The 21,825-nt window shown below is 34.8% G+C and overlaps 3 protein-coding genes across 4 annotated transcripts; all 3 read left to right on the forward strand.

Annotated features, from left to right (window-relative positions):
• The first annotated feature begins 1,141 nt into the window (after positions 1-1,141).
• Positions 1,142-4,069, forward strand: LOC107617865 (aquaporin PIP2-2). The gene is made up of 4 exons (XM_016319738.2): positions 1,142-1,653; positions 1,925-2,220; positions 3,408-3,548; positions 3,642-4,069. The coding sequence occupies exons 1-4, from the start codon at positions 1,347-1,349 to the stop codon at positions 3,759-3,761; spliced, it is 864 nt and encodes a 287-aa protein (XP_016175224.1). The 5' UTR covers positions 1,142-1,346; the 3' UTR covers positions 3,762-4,069.
• Positions 4,070-13,728: 9,659 nt separating this feature from the next.
• Positions 13,729-15,136, forward strand: LOC107619178 (caffeoylshikimate esterase). Its single transcript, XM_016321418.3, has one exon. It carries the CDS (start codon positions 14,002-14,004, stop codon positions 15,001-15,003), a length of 1,002 nt encoding a protein of 333 aa, XP_016176904.1. The 5' UTR covers positions 13,729-14,001; the 3' UTR covers positions 15,004-15,136.
• A 440-nt stretch (positions 15,137-15,576) lies between these two features.
• LOC148546747 (protein FAR1-RELATED SEQUENCE 5-like) lies at positions 15,577-20,779 on the forward strand. Of its 2 annotated transcripts, none has more exons than XM_088499997.1 (3): positions 15,577-16,605; positions 17,575-19,762; positions 20,090-20,498. In XM_088499997.1, exon 2 carries the CDS (start codon positions 18,850-18,852, stop codon positions 19,750-19,752), a length of 903 nt encoding a protein of 300 aa, XP_088356123.1. In that variant the 5' UTR covers positions 15,577-16,605; positions 17,575-18,849; the 3' UTR covers positions 19,753-19,762; positions 20,090-20,498. The 2 variants fall into 2 exon arrangements, 1 of the variants encoding a protein (XP_088356123.1); XR_015899952.1 differs by lacking the exon at positions 15,577-16,605 and adding an exon at positions 20,503-20,779 and having other exon boundaries at positions 17,564-19,762; positions 20,090-20,395.
• The last annotated feature ends 1,046 nt before the right edge of the window (positions 20,780-21,825 follow it).

Raw genomic sequence — 21,825 nt, forward strand, 5'->3', positions numbered from 1 at the left:
ATTTTAAATCTTTAATTATGCAAATACAGAATTCAATTTTAAAGAATAATTAAGAAACTTACATGATCAGGAAAATTTGCTGACTTCGTATGGGCAAGAAAATGAATGAACATATTATTTTGTAATTAATAAATTTAATTTTTTTTTAGGAAAAAAAGGTGTATATTTATGCGCACATATGTGAGTAATTTTTATTGTGTTAATAAGTTATTGAATCAATTTAATTATCAAAATAATTGAGTGATATAGTATTACTGCAAAAAAAATTATTTATAAAAATAATAACTTTTAATTTATTTCATGCAATGAGAAATGTATATGTTGATTTTTTGTACCATTAGGTAACTTCATCAAGGGATAATATTATTTTTTTCATACTATTAAGTATTAACATAATTAAACACTAATTTCATATTATATTATAATTTAAGTATAATAAATAGACATAACCATGTTAAACTACCCGCAATAAAATTATCCACGTCGGTAAAGTAAATAAACTATGAATAATACCAAAAAAAATAGTTACTAAAATATTGAGTCAAGTCACTGTCTCTACTCTCTACCTCGATCTTCTAAAACTAACATTTTTATAAAATATTATTTATATTATAATTAATAAAATAGTATGTTTAGAATAAAATATGGTCAAATAATATGACATATTTAATTATTTTTAATAAATATAAATATAATTTATTATTGATTAAATAAATAGTATATATAAAATAATATTAAAATTTTTAATATTTATTTAAATAAAAAAAGTATAAGAAGCCAATAAAATATTTGTACAATGTGTACAATAAAAATTTAGGAAAGTATTAGAAATATAATTATTAGTGTTATCTTTTTTCATTAGCTGAAGATTTTGGGATGAGCGGTATCATAACATGTATCAGAACTACTTTTGAAATAAAATGTTTATTATCTTTAGTACTTGGATAGTTATTCTAAATAGTATAAATGATGATCATTTTTTAACTCATATAGTTCAATACTTCTAAATAGTATAAATTATATTATTTTTTAACTCATATAATTTATTATATATATTGTGCAAATATTTCATTAAATCTTTAACAGGACTCTTAAATAAATTAGTGATGCAATAAGTGTAGCAAGCCAAATGGGATAGATTGCTGTTTTTATAATACATGTGTTTAATCTAATAAACAACAAAAAGAAAAGAAAGAGAATTGACAAAAAAAATAAAAAAATAGAAAGAGATGGTGATGTGGTGAGTAATGAGCAGCATATATACCCCTGTCCTCTGCGCACTCTCTCACACACACTTACCCATCTCATCTCTTTCTTTCTTATCTCAATTTTGAGAAACCCAAGAAATGACGAAGGACCTTGAAGTTACCGAGAGAGGCTCTTTCTCCGGCAAGGACTACCATGACCCGCCACCCGCACCCCTCATCGACGCCGAGGAGCTCACCAAGTGGTCTTTCTATAGAGCTCTCATTGCTGAGTTCATTGCCACCCTCCTCTTCCTCTACATCACCGTCCTCACCGTCATTGGCTACAAGAGCCAGAGCGACCCCAAAGCCGGCGGTGATATGTGCGGCGGCGTTGGCATTCTTGGCATTGCTTGGGCCTTTGGCGGCATGATTTTCATCCTTGTTTACTGCACCGCCGGCATCTCAGGTCTCCTCCTCGGATCTCTTCTCTTTTTACTACTCTTTATATTCATTCAAATATATAACAAAAAAATAACTTACTTAGACTAGTAATTAGCTCACTCTTCTTCTTAAACAAGTAGTAGAAGCCAAATGTATACATGTTATAAAAGAAAAAAAAAAGGTGGAAAAAGACAAGAGATACGGAAGAGAGCATTAATGTTTCTGAGAAGAGTAGTGTGCATTCTGCAAAGGTATTGTGGGTTGGTTTGAATTAATTAAAATAAGTGGACATGCAGGAGGACACATCAACCCGGCAGTGACGTTCGGGTTGTTCTTGGCGCGCAAGGTGTCGTTGATAAGAGCAATATTGTATATGGTGGCTCAGTGCTTGGGTGCTATCTGCGGTGTTGGCTTGGTCAAGGCCTTCCAGACATCCCTCTACGTCAGGTACGGCGGCGGCGCCAACTCCCTCGCCGACGGTTACAGCAAGGGCACCGGTTTGGGTGCTGAGATCATTGGTACCTTTGTTTTGGTCTACACCGTGTTCTCCGCCACCGATCCCAAGAGAAATGCCAGAGACTCTCATGTCCCTGTATGTTTTCTTCTGCCCATTTTACTCCTTTTCTTGTCATATTATTTTTATGTCAACGGTAAAAAACAAACTATAACATTTAATACATCTTTGGATGTATCAAAATCATCTTGTTTTGTTTGTTAGCTAAATTCACATGCATACTCCTGTTGAATTGTGTCAATTATTTCAAATATTAACTACCCATTCAATTATTTACCCTGTTTCACAATTATTAACTGCATCATATATCTATGTTGTTACTTGTTAGGACTTGGGGCACCCACTTTATATTCACTTATTTATTACTTAATTAGTTGTACGGCTAATATAATTACTTTTAATAATATTATCATGACTTGTCCAACCGACTCTCATAAAATTAGTTCAAGTTTCATTCTCATGAAAAAACTCGTTAGTGTTCAGTTCCATGATTACTTTTTGTCCCTGCTTTTCTTTTAGTTTTTTGCTATATAAAAAAAGTGCCATAATTCATTTGTTAGTGGGATATTGCTTTGAATTGATGTATTCATGAGATACAAGGCATGAACAAAGCTTTTATCTTTTCCTTCACCATAATTTCGCAAATGAAATGATGGTGCTAATGAAATGTGCAACAGTAGCATGCGCTTGATGTGTTTAAGTGTGGAACCATGGGGTGAGGGGTCCCCCATTTACCTTCTTTTTGACAATGAATTTTGTGGTGGTTGAATTTCATGTCCCAAACATTATGAAATAACGTCACACAATTAATAATTTCATCCCAACCTTAGAAAAAAGGAAAAAAAAATACTTTATTATTACTATTATGAATTTGTGACTATTCTATCTTGTTCCTTGAAAGCAAACCATATCTTTGTTAACAAATGGTAAGGTAAATAAATAACTAGTACTAATGTCTTAAGGCCTAAGACTAAAATTGATTCATAATTGTTCATGATTCTCACGTCATTTTCCGAAAGCTGGCAAATACCATCTTGTGTTGTTGTATTTGTATTCACCTTCAAACACTTTACAAGATTCTCCAATAAATAAAGATGAAAAAAAATTATGGGCTTCACATGTTAGGCATGGCCCATGTTGTCCCCTACTTAAATTTATATATTCTTTGTTTTTCTGAATAATTTGGATTTGGATTCATGTGTTTGGAACGTCAATCACATCAAATTGCTTATTATGATTGTGTATATCGTGCAATTCTCTTAAAGGTTTTGGCACCACTTCCCATTGGATTTGCTGTGTTCATGGTTCACTTGGCTACCATCCCGGTCACCGGCACCGGCATCAACCCTGCTAGGAGTCTTGGTGCTGCTGTTATCTACAACAAATCCCAGCCATGGGATGACCATGTGAGTATAATCAACATTTATAATATTCGGTTGCGACTGAGTGATTGGACGACTGTGTAAAACTAAGTTTGTCTGATGTTATGTTTTGGTCAGTGGATCTTCTGGGTTGGACCATTCATTGGAGCAGCCATTGCAGCCTTCTACCACCAATTCATCTTGAGGGCAGGGGCAGCGAAGGCTCTTGGATCATTCAGGAGCAACCCCAATGTCTAAGTTTGATTAATGAAATGCAAGTGCTTGATTGTGCTATTGTATTTTTCTATTTATATTTTATTTTATTTTAACCCTCTCTCTTTGAATTAGTTACCTCTCTAAATTTGGTGGTGTATGAAGAAGATTTGTGGATAAGTGTAGATTTAAAAAAGTCCCTTTCATGACAGTGGGGGAGGGAGGCCTTTTGCACTTTCCTCTGTGTATTCCCTTTAGTGTGTGTCATGCCATCTGTCTTCTTTTGTTATTCTCTTCTGTCATCTTTGTTCTCATTATATATTTATGGAAAACCTTTATTTTATTTGCACAAATTCTCCTCCCTTCTCATTTATCAATTTTCATGATAATCAGCATTGTTAGAGAATCAAATTACAAATATGTTATGAACCTACTCCATGTGGTTTCAGACTATGTATAAGATATCCTACTATATTGTATTGTATTAATGTAGGGAGTACATGCACTTTCTAAAAAGTATTAGTAAGAATACTATTTGCATGATAATCTAGTACTAGTTCAATAATTTATCTTGCTGGTCACTGCTTCCTACTTTTATCAACCACATTTTAATTGGCCTACTAATCCGTTACCTTTTGTTAATATAGGACCACACGTCAATTACCTTTGCCACATCTTACATGTTTATTAATTGATTAATATTTAAGCTTAAAACAAGCATTATTCCATCTACTGACAAGAAAAAGGGTTTAAAAGCAAGTATAAAATTATCAGGCTCATTCAGTTAGAGTGCTTCCTTGGAACCCTTTTTCGGTTTTCCCAACGAGGGATTGAAAACTAAGGATGCCCGTATAGATCGGGTAAAATCGAAATTATCCTAATTTAGATTCAATTTTAAATATATATTGGGACTATTTTTTAGATAAATATTTTGGAGTCATAATTATATTGGGACCAAATCTAAACATTTGCCTTTAAAGCTTTGATAATAATTTATAAATAAAAATTATTTATAAAAATATATTTATGATACATTTATTTATAAAAAAAAATTATTACTGAAAAGTTGATATCTATATTTGATCTTGAATTTGTTCATAAATTTTAATTTGATATTTTTTTATCTATTTTTTAATTCAACAATTGTAATTAAAAATAAAACAATAAACTTATAATTAATATAACATAATATTTGAATTAATTTAAAATATATATATCTTTTTAGTTTTCTTAGCGTGCACATGGGTTAGGTGAAGTCAGACAGTGAAATCACACTAAATTAGCTCCTAAAATATTCGGGTCTAAGCCGGATCTTCAAGTTGGGTTGGATCATATACACTCCTATTGAAAACTACTATATTCTGGTTACCAAAATTAGATGAATATTATATAAACTATTTTTGTGTATTTTTTTTATATTTTTCACTTTTGATATTAAAAATGGTTTATAAAAAGTGGAAAAAAATTAAAATATATTTTTTATATAAAAAGAAATATACAAAAAATGGTATAAATATGATTTAGAATAAAGTATCATGTTTGTCGACTTTTCTCTCTCTTAACCTATCTTGCTAGGTCATGATGGGATTCCACATAATTTCACTCTTGCCTCTATTTCCATTTTCTTAGAATTTTTTTTTACCATAGGGAAGTGTTTAGGATTTAGGAAGCCATGGATAACTTTTAAAGCATGCTTCCATAAGTCAATTAACATTGATTACAACATAGAAATTGAGGCTTGCCACATGTGGAAGCTAAGGCACAATTTTCATGCTATGTTTTGAAGGAAAGTAACTTTCATTTTCACTTAATTATTCCTTGGTAATATGAGTCCTTAGGCAAAGTCTTGGGAAGCATTTATGAGGCAGACATTCAAAATTGAAAATGACTTGTGATGATTCATGACAATCTCACCGCTATAATTTATCTTGGTAATTGCACATTGGTCCCATTTTTTCAAATTAAAAAAAAAAAAATAGGTGTTATAGTATTTGAAATCAAACATGTGGAATATGAATTGATATGAAATATAAATCAATTTTTATGTTTGGAATTCAACTATATATCCATATATTTTATTATGGTGGAGACATAGATGAAGTAAGTCATCATATGAACCTTGAAGATCTCAAATCAATTTTTTTTTACATTATTTTTTAATCAGACAAATTAAAAATTAGTTCGTCATTGATTAAAGCTTTATTTAACCGTTTGTTTTTGGTTAATAGATTGTTGTATGCATAAGATAAGATTTGAATTTTCGACACTTGTTAAAATGGATAAGTGAACTCACCACACGATGAATTCAAGATGATTTATATGTTTTGGACGTACAAACCAAGTTTATTATTTTCTTCTCCTAAACTTTTTTTTGTTGGACATGTGTCCTAAACTTGGATAACTTTCGATTAAAAGGAAAAGGGCTAGGCCAGATATATAGGTGGAAGAGCATACATGAAATCGAAATAAGCCCATTAGTTAGTTTACCACATATGTATAGTGGGTAGAATGGGCTTATTGGGCTCACTTTTGACCAACAGCTCGTTAATAAGCCCATTAGGAACTCAAGTTTAAAGTTTTAGTGTTATCAAGATTCGACCAAAAACAACAACAACAAAAAAGATTCGACCAAAAACTTTTTTTTTAATGTTAGCAGGTTGAGATATACGTTGACCCTAAGGTTCTTTATCACCATTTATACTATCATTTTTAGTTTGGTAAAGCACTAAATTGGTTATTATGTTTGGGCGTAATTCTGTTTTGATCCTTAAGGTTTAAAGTGTTCTATTTAAATCCAAAAAAGTTTCATTTAGCATCAATTTAGTCCCACAGTGAGGTCAAAATTAAATAATTAACGGAATGTCCTACATAACAACAGTACAAGAGCAAAATCGATAATCTAGAGAACAAGTACAAACTCCAGAGGCACAAAATCAATCGTTGATGCATCAATATATTTATTTATCATTCTCTTTAGTTCTATAGAAAATATTTTATTTATATTATAAGAAAAATAATAAATAAATGTATTGATGCATGCACAGTTGATTTTGTGCCTTTGGAACTTGTACTTATTCTCCAGATTATCGATTCTGTTTTTATACTGTTGTTATGTAGGACATTCCGTTAATTATTTAATTTTGATCTTACTGTGGTACTAAATTGATGCTAAATGAAACTTTTTTGGATTCAAATAGGACACTTTAAATCTTAAAGACTAAAACAGAATTATGCCCAAACATAAAGACCAATTTAGTACTTTACCTTTTAGTTTACTTTTTTTAAGGAATGTGCTGTTTGAATTCCCTTTCTCCTTTAATTTTATCATTCGTGGGAATAAAAGTGTAGGAGCATTCTTGTGTGGAACGGACCAATTTCACAATTTCTTAGAAAATATATTGCAACTCGAATGACACTGCAAGAATCTTTTCCAGTTAAGAAAATTGAATGTGAAGAATTCGTATATTCCTAGTGATACGATCAATACCTTTTTTTACTCAAAGACTCGAGCATTTGAAAATATATATAACTTTTCAATTTTTTATTTCAGTTAATTTTATAAAGGGTAACCTCACACTACACAATATGTACGTAAGACTAAATAAAAAAATGAGAAAATTTTATATGATGTGAAATCACACTTTATAAAATTAATTAAGAAAAAATTAAAAAGATTTAATTTTCGGCATTCTAGCATTCTAAGTAATCTTCTATAATTTTACCGAGAGAATTACACATTTTTTTTATTATGTTTTGAATTAATATATAGATATTTTATATGATATAAATTTGTATAAAATGTAATTTTCATGACATCCAGTATGTAATAACTAATAATAAATGAAATGTGAAGAAAAAATATGTGATTGTTGGTGATAATGAGTAAGAAGCAACATGTTTTGTGACAAATGATGAGAAGGTTGCAATAATGAAGAGATGAGTACAAAAGCAAAATGATTAAAAGTAATAAAGTCCCTTGGCACACACACTTCAGCTTATGATGATGACCAATTTGGGCGGCATAACATGATTATAGTTTGCAGCTTCTCATGGGAATTCTCCGAGAAACTATAGAGTCCAAACCCTCTGTTTTTCATGCTTCCAAGTCTCTCCAATATTCAATATATATTATTAGCTTTTGCTTTTGCTCTCTCTCTCCAAGGAAGTTTCCATTCTTGTCCTCATTTCCTTTCATCACTTAACGTCATTTCCCCACCAAACCAAACTGATTTCCCAATTTGTATGTGCTCGCATACTATAATATTATAATACAGTTATATTATTATTATTATTCCACATACACTTTAGAATCAAGGTTCCAAAGCAAGCTAGGTAGCTTCTCTTATCTTCATTTTGAGGCTCTTAAACTAAAACATGGTGCCAATCACCACATGCTTCTTGATGATTATCTCCTCGGTGTTCTATGTTTTCCGGGATGCGGCGCAAACCGTCCTCGCCGAAGATTTCAGCCCTGAAAATCACCTAGGCTTTCCATTCACCACAATGGGCTACGGTATCTCCCACCCCGACGTGCCACTCCTCATCTAAACATCTCGTCAATGCATGCTAGGTATGTAAGTGTTTGGTATTAGAACACTACACAAAATACAGAGACACAAAAACAGAAACAATACATAAGTTTCTATGTATCTTGTGTTTCCTTAATTTCAAGGTTTGTGTTTAGGGATGTAGTGTTCTATGTTGATTAATGTATTTTGTGGATCCTTGAATGGAACTTACTACTAGTTTGATTTTGTTTGTGTAATTAATTAACTGTAGAATTTAGTGGAAAGTTTGTGGTTCTGTGTAACATTGGGTTTGCTTTTGCTTCAAGTTATGGCACCTTTTGCTTTCTTTTTTTTTTTTTTTTTAAAAAAAAGAAAAAGTAAAAGAAAATTTGAAATGCATGGCATGGCATCGCTTTCAGTATTTTCTGTTAAGGCGTGAAAGCAACATGCACGCCAGATTCCTTTTCTTTTTCTTTTTTCTTTTTTTATGATTAATTTCCATAACAGACACTAACTAATGTGAGTATTAATCCACTTTTTTTATAAATTAAATAAGAACAATGATATTAAATTTGGGATTAGTCAAGATGATAAGTGTATTCAATTTTTGAAATTAATATAATAAAAGTTATTTTGCAAGAAAAAAAAAATTGTATACCAACTTTTTTCTAATATCCTCATTATGTATAGTAGATATTTTTGTTGGTTCTTTCGTTATTACATATGTATTTCTGTTCTGTGAAACTTGCAAATGCTTACACAAATTGGTTAATCAGGTACCAGTTTAGTTCTACTTGTGGAGATAACTTTGTTGCTCACTTGTTTTTGTTCTTCTTGTGGAGATTAATAAATTTCATGGCAAACATTTCCATTAAGCGCGATCCACTTTATTTTACTTGTCACCTGCGTCCTTTCTCCCATGGTTAAAATTTAAATAACCCAAGACTCGTCGCTGCTTTGTCCCTTTCCGAATACCCAGAATTATTTAAATAAAAAGTCCAGAAGCAAATAACGAAATATAATATGTGTAGTTTATAATGGTAAATTTTGAAATGGGACTACTGTACAAGAAAATTAAATCGATTAATAGTCAAAATTAGTCTCTAAAAATAAGACATTCTTCAAATTCGTTCTCGAAAGATTTTATCAATTAAATTGGTCTTTTAAAGATTACGAATTAATTATATTTGTCCTTTTAATTACTCTATTCACAATTTTCGTTAAAGATTGATGATGTAAAATATTATCTGATAGCATACATGACACCTAACATGTTTAATTGGACGCTAATTAAATATATTTATGAAAATCTATCAATTTAGTCATGAAATCATATTGAAAATAGGATTTTTGTAATTGGAAAAAAGAAATAGATTTTTATAAACATATTTGATAAATGTCCGATTTGACATGTCAGTTATTAAATAACGCACCTAGTTGGTCCCTTGCCTTATTCCTGATCAGTTAGCCTTGCCGCCGGCAGTGACATTGATACGAAAAAAGATAAACAAAATGACATAAATTGAAATTGAATAAGAAAGATACATTAAAATTGAAATAGAAAATAAAAAGGATAGATTGAAATTGGATACAAAGAGAATAACTCTACTTTTTATCCAATTTCTTGATGCAACAAGAAAGGAACTCTTCAACCTAATTTGTTCACACTATGGTTTGGGAATTGAATCGAAATGACTCTTCAACATTCTGCACAATTTCTCGTGCAACAAGAGATGAACTTACTCAATCTCACTTGTCTACACCATGGTTTCATCACGAAACCAAAAAGTGCTTTGGCACCTGTAATCACTCAATTACAACTAAAATAGTTAAGGAGATATTTATAACCTTTTATTAGGTTAAAACAAAGAAAATCCTAAAGCTCACAAACATAAAGCCCAATCTAGAAACTAAATAAATAAGAATCAAAATAAATTAATAACTTTTAAATAATATTTGATCTCTTCATATCATGAACATTTAAAGTACGTATCAGACATGGCACTGACATGTCACGCAGGAGTATATAACGGCTATTTTTAACCCTAACTTGATTCGCCATTCTTCTTATTTAAAACAAAAGCATTGGTACAGAATCATGATTGGATGTTCGAGTTAGTGTTAAGGAAGTTTTTTTCAATCAACAACGAGGACTCCAAGTTGCAGTAGAGATTTGCAGATGCTAGAGCGTTGTGAATGCGGCTGTCGCTGTGTGTTTCAATAATCTGGAACAGATACAAATCTAAATAAGCTCTTATTTAGTTGTCCAAATTATAATGTGAGTTGTTGATTAAAAATAATTGTTCTTTTATATTTGTAACTCCTAACCCTACTTCATGTAGACTATTGGTAAAAGATGGTATGAATAAACTATCAAGTCTGGAACACACTAATAACCAAGCCTTACAAAACAAACACCTATTATCCTAAACACCTTAATAGATTAATTAGCTTCAACAAGTACATTGAATATCAAGGATTCTTTTTTCTTGGTGCTTTAAAACTAGGAGTTAGAACAAACTTTAAAAAACTGGACAATCTTAAAGTTATTGCTGTACTTGCTCTTTGTATTAGATCCATTCTAATGGATTGAAGTGGTGGTGAATCTCCTCCTTTTTGTTGGCAACTTCTCTAGTCTTATTAGTGGTGGTATTGCTGATGCCTAGACGGAGGAGGAAAAATGAGCTCGGACAGAGAATAACAGACAGCTCGAAGAGAAATGTTGGCTTCGGACACACATACACAGAGAGAGAGAGAGAGCTCGAAGAGATAATGATCGACCGAACAACCTTCGCAACGATAACACCACCGGGTCAATGCGTCCTTCGTGCGATGGCAACAAGAAGAGGAGCGATGAGAAGAGTTTGGCGATGAGGAGTGTGATGGTACCCATACTTTGCCCCGGCCGACAACGACAACATCCTCTATCGGAGGAGAAGAGTTCGGCGATGAGGAATGATGATGGTAGTTGGCTGGGTTTAGGGTTAGGTTTCACCGTTTCAGAGAGTGAAAGAAATGGGTGCTGAGATTTTTTTCCTTCTGAATTTTTTCTTTTAAACAATAGTAAAACGGCGTCGTTTTTAAGTGATGTACCGAATCAAAAACCATAAAAAAATTCGGTCGATTTAAATGGTTCATCGGTTAATCGTCAGATTGATAATTTTTTTATTAACTTTTTATATAACAGTTTTATATATTAACCGAATTAGTTAAATAATCGATTTTTGGTTAATCTGATTAAATTGACCGATTCAATTCGATTTTTAAAACTATACATAAACTAAAATTCGAAATTTCATAGTTTGTTTAAATAAATAAATAAACTAATTATTCAACCAACTCAAATTGGTTATTCCTCTTAATAGCTTATGCCTGATGGCTGATATTTATACATTATTATTACATCTTTGCTCAAGCTAGCTCCATGCTTCAAACTTTGCAAGAATTAGCTTTTACTTCTCTAAACTGTCTAACGCACTCAAAACCAAACACGTAATTCGTCAATTAATAATTGAATATGCATGTCATTATTATTAACTTGAGTTACTAACCTGAGCCTAAACATTTAATTAAATATAATGTCATAAGTAAAGAAGTTGAATTAAATTTTTGAAAATGATATTTGAACAAAGATGTATTTAAATATTGATAGATATTCCTATATATACAGATAATTTTTTGTTCAAATATCAATTTTCTATACAACGATAACACAAAATAAGTTAAAAAAAATAATCAAATTAACATCCAACGAACTAAATGTTAATCTCCAGAGAGGATCATCTCTGCAGAAGAAACAATGTTAGGCCATGGGTATAGAACTTTCTTTTTTCTGTGTTATATACATTTGTTTCCAATTTTTTGGATTGGAGATTTTTTGGCCCAACCTACACAGAAAACTATATAGCTAAATAAATTGGCCTATATCAGGGAGTTTTTATTTGGACTCAACAAGTAAGTCCATATTCTTTTATTATGCTATACTACTACTAAAATAGTATAGTACACCGAAAAAAAAAACATCGTATATACAAAAAAGAAAGTATGTACTGAAAACGAAATTACTAAAATAGTTTCAAATGTTTTGATTAAAGTAATTCTAAAAAATATGAATGAAAAATATATTTTTGAAAAAATTATCAAAAGTAAAAAATATAATTTTTATAACTAGGGAACGATTTTTATATTTAGCAAAAGATTCGTACATGTGATTTGAAGTTTTAGAGATATTTAAATAATTATTTAAAAGGTGTATAAAAAATAAAATTCAATTTTAAAGTTAAAGAGAAAAATATTTCATTTTTTAATCATATTTTTACAAAATTTGTATTAAAATATAATGTCTAAAATTATCTTTGAAAAAATACATTTAATATATAATCATTTTTGTCACATTTTAAAATCTTAAAAATAAAAGAAAAAGGTTTTAAATTCAGTCTACTAATAATTGAAAAAAAGAGGGGAAAAAAAAAGTCTTTCCATTCCATAGCTTCTCTTTGATGGCCATCCTCCCAAGTCACAAGCATGTCCTAAATAGTAAATACATATCACCTCAATTTCTCACCGTAACGATTTAAATTATTCATGTTATATAAACACGTCATATAATTTGTAAAAGTATTTTGTCTCTAAGAAAAATTGAACGAGTAGATTAGTTATGTCAATTTCAAATGATAGAAGGATTAATTACGGAAGAAAAACGTAGGACACAGTACACACGATATTTACTTACATAGGAAGATCTTTTTTTTTTTTCCTGATGGAAGAGAAAATTTCACAAGAATGCATAGGTCACTTTTGCCTGTGCCAACTACTTTCCCCTGCTTCATTCAATTACTAGACATAAAACTTCAAGTCTTCAACTTCCATTCCATCCCCACTTGCAGTTAATGTGCCCAACCTCTTCTAAATATCCAATTATGCATAATTTATTGTGACCACAATTTTTCTTTTCCTTTCTTTTCTTGTTTGCATTTTATTTTTTGTGTTATATCGATTTGTAAGTGACAATATCCACCATCTTATTAGAAATATTGCTAAATACTATTAACATTAAGTGTACATTTTCTTTAAGATTCAAATTACATCATTGAGAATCACATTTGTATTTGGAATGTTCTAACCTAAAGTATCATTTTTGTACATTAAATAAAGTGTTTGTTTAGCATTAACAATTCTTGAACAAGTCTTTGAGATGTCTTACAATAAACGAAAACTTAATTGTTTATTATGATATTTTTAAACGAAAAAGTATGTAGAGCTAAGTTTTTTTATAAATGATTTTTTTACTCAACAATTTTTTTTTTCATTTACACTTATTAAGATTTTATTTTAATTCTAAATCATTTTTTGGTGATTTCCGTAAAAACTTTATGACTTTAGATATTCTATTTTAGTTTTAGATGTTATTTTTAATGAAATTTTATATATTCTTCTAGTATGTAATTTAAGATATGCATTTAAATATTAATATGAGCTAGAAATAAAAATTAATTCTCTAGTTGAACTCTTTTTAAAATTATATATATGCATAACTATTAAAATACTAATGACATATTTGATTGTTTTGTTATAGGATAACACATCATCAAATATATGTAAAGAATAAACATTTTTCCTATGTTGGTAGTTCATTTGAATAAATTTCACCAACAATATCAATTGAAAAAATTGGGCCAGATGATAATAAATAGTGAAGGAGAGTGAAATAACAAAAGACACAGTCTAATCCAAACTCCAAAGTGAGTCTGCGAAACGGAGGGCGCATTTTAGCGACGATGGTGCACCCAGTAGCGGAAGCTAACGAGCGCAGCCCCTTTGGTGACTTAACAGCGGAAGAGTTCTACGCCCGCCACTCAGTGAGTCACGGCTCCGAGTTCATCACAAACCCTAGGGGCCTCAAGCTCTTCACTCAGTGGTGGCTCCCGCTACCCCCGGCAACCGTCACCGGAACCCTCGCCCTCGTTCACGGATTTACCGGCGAATCCAGCTGGTTCCTCCAGCTCACCGCCATCTACTTCGCCAAGGCCGGATTCGCCACCTGCGCCATTGACCATCAGGGTCACGGCTTCTCCGACGGCCTCATCGCCCACATCCCTGACATCAACCCCGTCGTCGACGACTGCATCGCCTTCTTCGACGAATTCCGCTCTCGCTTCGATCCTTCTCTTCCTTCCTTCCTCTACTCCGAATCCCTCGGCGGCGCAATCGCGCTATTAATCACTCTCCGCCTCCGCGACTCACCGGAAAATGTCTCATCCGGGAAGCCGTGGAACGGTCTGATTCTTAACGGCGCCATGTGCGGGATCAGCGAGAAGTTCAAGCCACCGTGGCCATTGGAACATTTTCTTTCTATAGCTGCGGCGATAATCCCTACGTGGCGCGTGGTTCCAACGCGCGGATCGATCCCGGACGTTTCCTTCAAAGTGGAGTGGAAGCGGAAGCTGGCGCTGGCGAGCCCGCGGAGGAAGGTGGCGCGTCCCCGAGCTTCGACGGCGCAGGAGCTGCTGCGGATATGCAGGGAGCTTCAGGGAAGGTTCGAAGAGGTTGAGGTGCCGTTTCTGGTGGTTCACGGCGGGGACGACGTTGTTTGCGACCCGGCTTGCGTGGAAGAGCTTTACGCGCGTGCCGCGAGTAAGGATAAGACGCTGAAGGTGTATCCTGGAATGTGGCACCAGCTGGTTGGGGAGCCAGAGGAGAGCGTGGAGCTTGTGTTTGGCGATATGCTTGAGTGGCTTCGTGCACGCTCTATACGCTCGGCCGTTGACGGTGGCGCGTAAGTGCACGTGTTGTTTAGTGAATCTGTTATATGTTGTAACAAACTTATCTCATGTGTATATGACGATGATGATAATGTTGGTTGGTTCATGCTTATAATTTGGACTTTAATAAAATTAATGAGGCTTCAACCAACCAATAGTTTATGTAGTTTGGATTAGTTTTGCGAAAATGAAAGAATTATAATAGGTTTAAATAATATTCTTACTATTCTTTTATGCTCGAATATCAAAAAGCAGGCTTTTAACTAGTTTCTTTAATTATGGTGTTTTCAACTTTTCATTTAAGAGAAAAATATGATTTCTAATTTTTGCTAAACAATAATGGAAAATACATGTAATAACATGTGTGTTTTGCTATATCAATCGATTATGTGAAGGTATATTAGGAATTTTGTTTGTACATTTGTGCCAATCAGGTCCGAAAATTATACTGATGCATTATAGAATTTATAAATTTAATGATGATTTTATTTATTCTTTTTTTTTTTCAGTATAAAATTGGTTGACTAAATTATTAAAATGAAATATTTTGTTTCCACAACTTAAATAAAATATTATTTCATTACAAAACTATATTTGATAAAGAAAAAAATTTAAAATTTAGAGCAATAATTTGTTTTGGGCTGGGCAATAAATGTTGTTTTTTTTGTGAATTTGGTTTTAAGACGGGTACCCTAACCCCAGTTTCTGTGTTTTGTTATATGGCCAATACAGTGAGTTTTTCCCTTCCCAAAAACAAAATTGTATTTTTTTATTGCTTTTGGTCAGAGTCCAATAAGTCTTTTCTCCATTATATTTTTGGGTTGGACATTCTTTGATTTTAGGTTGCAATTTCCAAATTTATGGGATGGCCATGGCCCATGGGTGCGGTACTTGTGAATAACTGTGTTGAGTAGATATACCAAAATAAATAAGGGTCATTATATGGTACAGATTCAAATTGATACAGATTTACAAATTTTCTACCCAAATGACCATGAGATCGACACGTTGCTCTGCTTTGCAGAGCTTGTCTACCGGTTGATGGTAGGGTTGGCTGAGCTACCAGCCGAAGCTTTTTGGTTGCACTGTCTGTTAGTGGACTTGTTAAGGTGGGCTATGCCAAGAAAAATATTTAGGTATCCAATGGAAGATGGGTTTTGTTTTTTTCTATTGAAAATGGAAGGGAGGAAAAAAAAAAAAACACAGACGCGTACCCTGATGCATCAAAGGAAAGCGAAGCACTGACGAGGATGTTATGCCCAAAAATGATGCCCTAAGTTCGAGGCACAGGGAGATAGTGCTGCTGCAGAGGCAGAGGTCGAATGCTCGAAACTAACTCCGGTGTAGGTTGCTGGTTCCTCTCCTATCCGGCGCTGATTGTGGCTGTGCGTAAGACGTTACCGCTGCGGGCGGGGGCGAAAGCTGGTGCTGCGCTACTTCCCGGGTCGGGGCAGGTATGAAGTAGGCTGGTTTTTGATCTGTTGGGTTATACTCTGTTGAAAACGGTGTCTTGATTTAGAGGTTTGAAGCATTTGGTGTATTGAAGTGAACTCAATCCATTAATCTATTGAAAACGTCCGTTGCATTGTGTCTGGCTTTGGTTTCGGCTAGAAGCATGAGGTACGTGGTTTATCCAGTTTTGTTGTATATGTTATTGCCTTTGTGCTTTCCTCCTTTTGAATTTCTACGACTAGAATGTCAACTTGTCTCGTTCAACCTGAATACTGAGTTGTTGGTGTTATAGAGTTTTGGGATTGATTTACAATTGCTACTTGTCGCATGAAATTTCTCGTCCCTCTTTGTGTTTTTATGTTTGACATTCAGGTGTTCCTTTCTTACCGTAGCTAGTCATTGCATAGAACACATGAAGTGAGTCATCTACACATTGCCATGCTTCAATGTTGTCTTTAAGGTACCTTTTTATGGATTTGCCAACATTGTAAGAACAAAAATGAGATTACGAAGAAAAAGAAGTTAATTGTGATAGAGAATAGGGTTCATACAAAATTGTTTGACATGTTTGTGGATGTGTACTGGGCGATCGTAGATCGTGCAAGTAACAATTGAATAGTCTTTAGTAGTCATATTTAAAAAGATGGAAAGTTTCAGTGTATTAGTATGCAATGTCTTTCTCACACCGAAGGTACGAATAAAAAAATCATGTGATTTATAGCGTGAGAGTTGGCTTAAAAGACTAGCTATACCGTTTACATGTTCCATTGGTTGAGTAACGTGAGTTATGTCTTATGTTGTGCTAGTTTTGTTTGTATGGCATTAGGCTATTATTTTTTTTTAATTTTTGATAAGTCAATAATAAGTAAAATATATTATGTAAGAGGAGGTGCTGAATTAGTTGTATTCAATGTAGGTTCCCACATCAGCGGTCCCTATCGTAAGAAAGACTATTTTCTTTTCTTTTTTGGCAAAGAAAACATTTCTTATACTAATGTTGTGATAGAGCATGGCTCCCACTCCTTTTTTTTTTGTTCTTGTTATGATCTCAATTGAAAACACTTATTGTTGTTATTCTTTATTATTTTGACCATGTGGATAACTTTGCTGCATTGCTCAAATAATCCATTCATTCAGGCTGAATAAATTGGACAGAAAGCAAGTGTTGAGGGTTGGCTGAAATTGATAAAGATTATTCATGGTATCCACACCCTGTCCCCAGGTTGGACCCGACTATATGTAAGTATGTTGGTGTTGTGGCATTGTTGATGAGTTTACCGGTTATTCAGTGTGCGTTAAAATACGTAGTATCATTTATAAGCGGAGAGTTGCTGTCTATATAATTATTTAAATATTTGCTGGTTGTTACTTTGTATTCGATTTGAGATTGTCACACCATGTTTCCCGTCTGGGACTACTAATTGCATCGATCGATGTGTAGTAAATGTAGCGTGAGGAACACTCGTTGTTGTATGAAGTTTGGTTTTTCTATTTAAGTATGCTTAGCCTGTTTTAAGTACTTATTCCGATGAGGGTGTTTAATTAAGTTGCATAGTAAGTCATGATAAGTTACTTGCCGACTAACCATCTTCCAGGTGAATGACTTCTTTTCTTGTCAAAGATGGATTCGAACTTGCAGTGCACCGTTGGAGAGGATGATTCGGGCGGGCTTAGTGAGGAGGAGTATTTTCGTATCACTTCTTCGAGTGGGGATGACGAGGATGACTCCTACGAGAATGACTCCGAGACGGCTGAAACGGGTGACGAAACCCACAGGAACGGGGTTGGCCCAGGCCAGGAGACATGTGTGGGTGATGCTCCCAGTTTTAGGTCCACAGAGGATTTCTTGGACAAAGTGTTTAGTACTGAGGAAGAGGCTTATGCGGCATACAAACAGTTTGCCAGGCTCAGGGGGTCTGGTGTAAGGAAGGGTGATGTGGCTCGAATGAACGGTGTTTTGGTAAGACAAGACTTTTTTGTCACCGTCAAGGTACAAGGCATGGGAAACACTACGATTGTCCAGAAAGAGTAAGGGAGGAGAAGCCGAAGAGTTGCACGGGTTGTTCAGCGAAGCTGAAAATTTACTATGATTTGCAAGATCAGGTATGGAAAGTCCGGAGGATAGACGACAACCATAACCACCCTCTTGCTACAACCGTGTTTACTCATCTTATTCCCAGTCATCGGAATCTGAGTGAAAGTGATAAGGCTCAAGTTGATAGTCTAAAAAAGTTTGGGATTGCGACCTCGAAGATTATGGCGTACATGGCCGGGCAGTCAGGGGGGTACGGGATGCTTCAGTTTACGAAGAGGGATCTGTATAATTACGTTCACAGCCAATGAATAGCACAAATTAATGACGGAGACGCGGCAGCAGCAATAAGTTATTTGGAAGGCAAGGCCAACGCGGACATGATGACTGTCGCTAGATATACGAAAACAACAGGGGATCAACTTGGCAGCCTTTTCTGGGCGGATGGGCAGATGATGGCGGATTACCAGCTGTTCGGTAACGTCCTTGCATTTGATGCAACATATAGGTCCAACAAGTACAAGAGGCCTCTAGTGGTGTTCTCTACATCAAATCATCACAAGCAGATGGCAATTTTCAGATTCGCGTTGCTAGAGGACGAGAAGGTCCGTACATATAGATGGGTGTTGCTGAATATGCTTGATGTCATGGAAAACAAGAAGCCTTCTGTTGTGGTCACCGACGGGGATAAAGCCATGTGGGCAGCGATTGCGGATGTGCTTCAGTCAGCTAGGCATCGCCTATGCGGGTGGCACTTGGAAAAAAACTGTGTCTTAAGGGTGAAGGAGCCCGAATTTCGGAAGGTCTTCAAAAAGGCAGTTTATGCAAACTTTGATGTTGCCGAGTTTGAGGAGTACTGGAGCACAACCGTGAAAATCTTGGGATTAATGGACAACAGCTGGGTTAAAAGCACCTACAAATTAAGACGGAGTTGGGCAACGGCATATCTACAGGGCACCTTTTGCGCCGGCTACAGGACAACTTCCAGGTGTGAGGGCATAAATGCATTCGTCAAAGGGTTTCTGAAGTCCACAAATAGCCTTCTTGAATTGGTTCAGAGCCTGGATAGGGTGGTGAAAGATTACCGCAACAACGAGGTCCTTGACAAATGCGGTGCCTGGGGGGAAGAGGTGTTGCTGCACTTCTTGTGGGCTTCCCGGTCACACGAAGAGGACATGCATGTCCCAAAGGGAGATGAGCCAAGCTGGCATCCGAGAAGGGACATCAGCCACAGTCGGGGATCCATCATCAGGAGAGCCCAGTGGGAATCGTTCGGGGCGTAGTTGCTTGGAGGTATGTTTCATGCTTTGGGTTATTTTTTATATGTGATTTACCTATGCAAGGTGAGATACAGTGGTTTGGAAAATTCGATGGGAATATGACAAGCCAATGGTTACTGAATAACTGGATTCATATTATCTGCTGGAATACATCTATGCACGCATGTTGAATATAGTATGTGTTGTAAACTTGACACATTATATGTGATTTACTTTTTTTGGTTGGTGTCGGTCCCACGTAACATGTTGCTTATGTTTATTGAATTGCCTTTTGCTTCGCAACGTACAATTTATTCTTCCATAGCCCTCTTATGTGAATAAGTTGTTTATCTACTTGTAGGCTGTACATGGCATCTCTCAACCTGGTAATCCCGGCGGTGCGGATCCATACATACCGAGACCCCCCGAACCAAATGCAACCAACTCGAGTCTATCCCGGCTGAACCCAGGGGTTGGTGGCGGCAACTTCTTCCTTGGTGGGCAGCACATAGAACAGTTCTTTGCCGCTCCCAGCTGCTCAACAAAGCACGGGGTCGTTCCTACTCAAGCAGCTACGACAATTTCCTCACCTGAACAAGCTCCCGCTATCACTCCTACGCAGTTTAATACACTGAGTTCCGATACCTTCCAACAGTGGGTTCTAGAGGTATGCATGTTTCGTATTTTCAGTCATTGTGCTGCTGACGTCAGTTGTATCCATGTTAATACTACGACAGTTAAGGATGAGATTATGAATGTTAAATCTTATTTTAGAATGCAATGGGCAAACAGTGGTCCGGCAACTTTTTATAGGCTGAGCAGCAAGACTTTGCGGGAGAAGAGGACTCGGAATGGCTACAACCGCGCAGGTTTCGACAAGTTTTCATTATCTGACGTTGTTGCTTTGAGAGAATTATGTTCGAGATTACAGGATGTTCCCTGGAGTACACATCTGGGTGTACTGTGTACGTTCATATGGTTGCTTTGTATTATTTTTACTTTTATTTTACGCACGGTTTCGGAACTTGTAGTATCAACATGTTTCCCAAACATGAAGTCCATCTTGTGTTCAACTATAGTTTAATGGTTCCTTTACGGTCCTGGGATTTGTTAACATGAATTTATAAGCGAAAGTTAATTAAAGCTTTAATATGTGATTGTCATCAGTCATGCTGAATTGTGCCAAGTCTTTTCTCTATAATTGTAGGCACGTTGATTGTTAAAAGTTAATCATTGGTTTGCGTTGTGCGAAAGGTTGGGCATAACTCATAGTCTACATGTGGTTGCGGGCCAAGTCATGCTGAATTGTGCCAAGTATTTGTCTCCATAAATGTAGACACGTCGATTGTTTATTTATATGAATGGTTGAAGGCCAGCTTAAATTAACGCAGCTTGTGAATTATGTTGTTAGTTGCTTAGTGGTTTATTGATGCGTTTAAACTTGTTCCACACCCTATTATTTCTTTTACAGGGTGATCAAAATTATTGAAGTTGGGCCCAAAACCATTCAACGATGAACTCAGCTAAAGTAACCATAATTCATACTGCAAACATATATATATATGGATGACACCAATGTTAAAGTTTACAGCCAACCACTGCTACCACTTTTGAGCAAACTAACTAACTGCCTGTACACTGTGCAAGATGGTCAAAAAAAATATTGTCTGCACCATTTGTGAGTATGCAGTGTCACATTCTTCATAGTAATAATGAGAGTGTAGTTTCCAACCAGGATACTGGTTTCAGACTTGAGAAATGCTAACCGCATCTGGGCTGGAAACTCCTATCATTCTTACTATGCGTATCAAGTGCCATGGGCTCCCACGCGAAATAAAGGTTGACCCTAATGCTGGTCTAACAAAAGACAAAAAATATAAAAAAAACGATGCGCATGTAAACAGCTCCTTAGGTGTCAATGTCCATGATCACCGGTCGTATGTTCCGATTAGAAGAGCACGCAAACCAAAAAATAATTTCCTGAGTCCCCTCAACATCAGACTTATATGTTCTTCCCAATGTATAATCCTATCGCTTCCGTCCACGTTGCGAAGACGTAACCTTCTTTCTCCAGAAAGTCATGGCCTTTTCCACGAC

The sequence above is a fragment of the Arachis ipaensis genome, chromosome B9 (assembly GCF_059453495.1).
Source record: "Arachis ipaensis isolate K30076 ecotype BB chromosome B9, ASM5945349v1, whole genome shotgun sequence".
In the NCBI taxonomy this organism is placed as follows: Eukaryota; Viridiplantae; Streptophyta; class Magnoliopsida; order Fabales; family Fabaceae; genus Arachis; species Arachis ipaensis.

Bases quoted from the DNA above. Each gene is read 5' to 3' on its own strand.
- LOC107617865 (XM_016319738.2), top strand. From the start codon at position 1,347: ATGACGAAGGACCTTGAAGTTACCGAGAGAGGCTCTTTCTCCGGCAAG. The intron at 1,654-1,924 runs GTCTCCTCCTCG...GTGGACATGCAG, and splicing joins CTGCACCGCCGGCATCTCAG to GAGGACACATCAACCCGGCA. The intron at 3,549-3,641 runs GTGAGTATAATC...TGTTTTGGTCAG, and splicing joins CCCAGCCATGGGATGACCAT to TGGATCTTCTGGGTTGGACC.
- LOC107619178 (XM_016321418.3), top strand. From the start codon at position 14,002: ATGGTGCACCCAGTAGCGGAAGCTAACGAGCGCAGCCCCTTTGGTGAC.
- LOC148546747 (XM_088499997.1), top strand. From the start codon at position 18,850: ATGATGACTGTCGCTAGATATACGAAAACAACAGGGGATCAACTTGGC.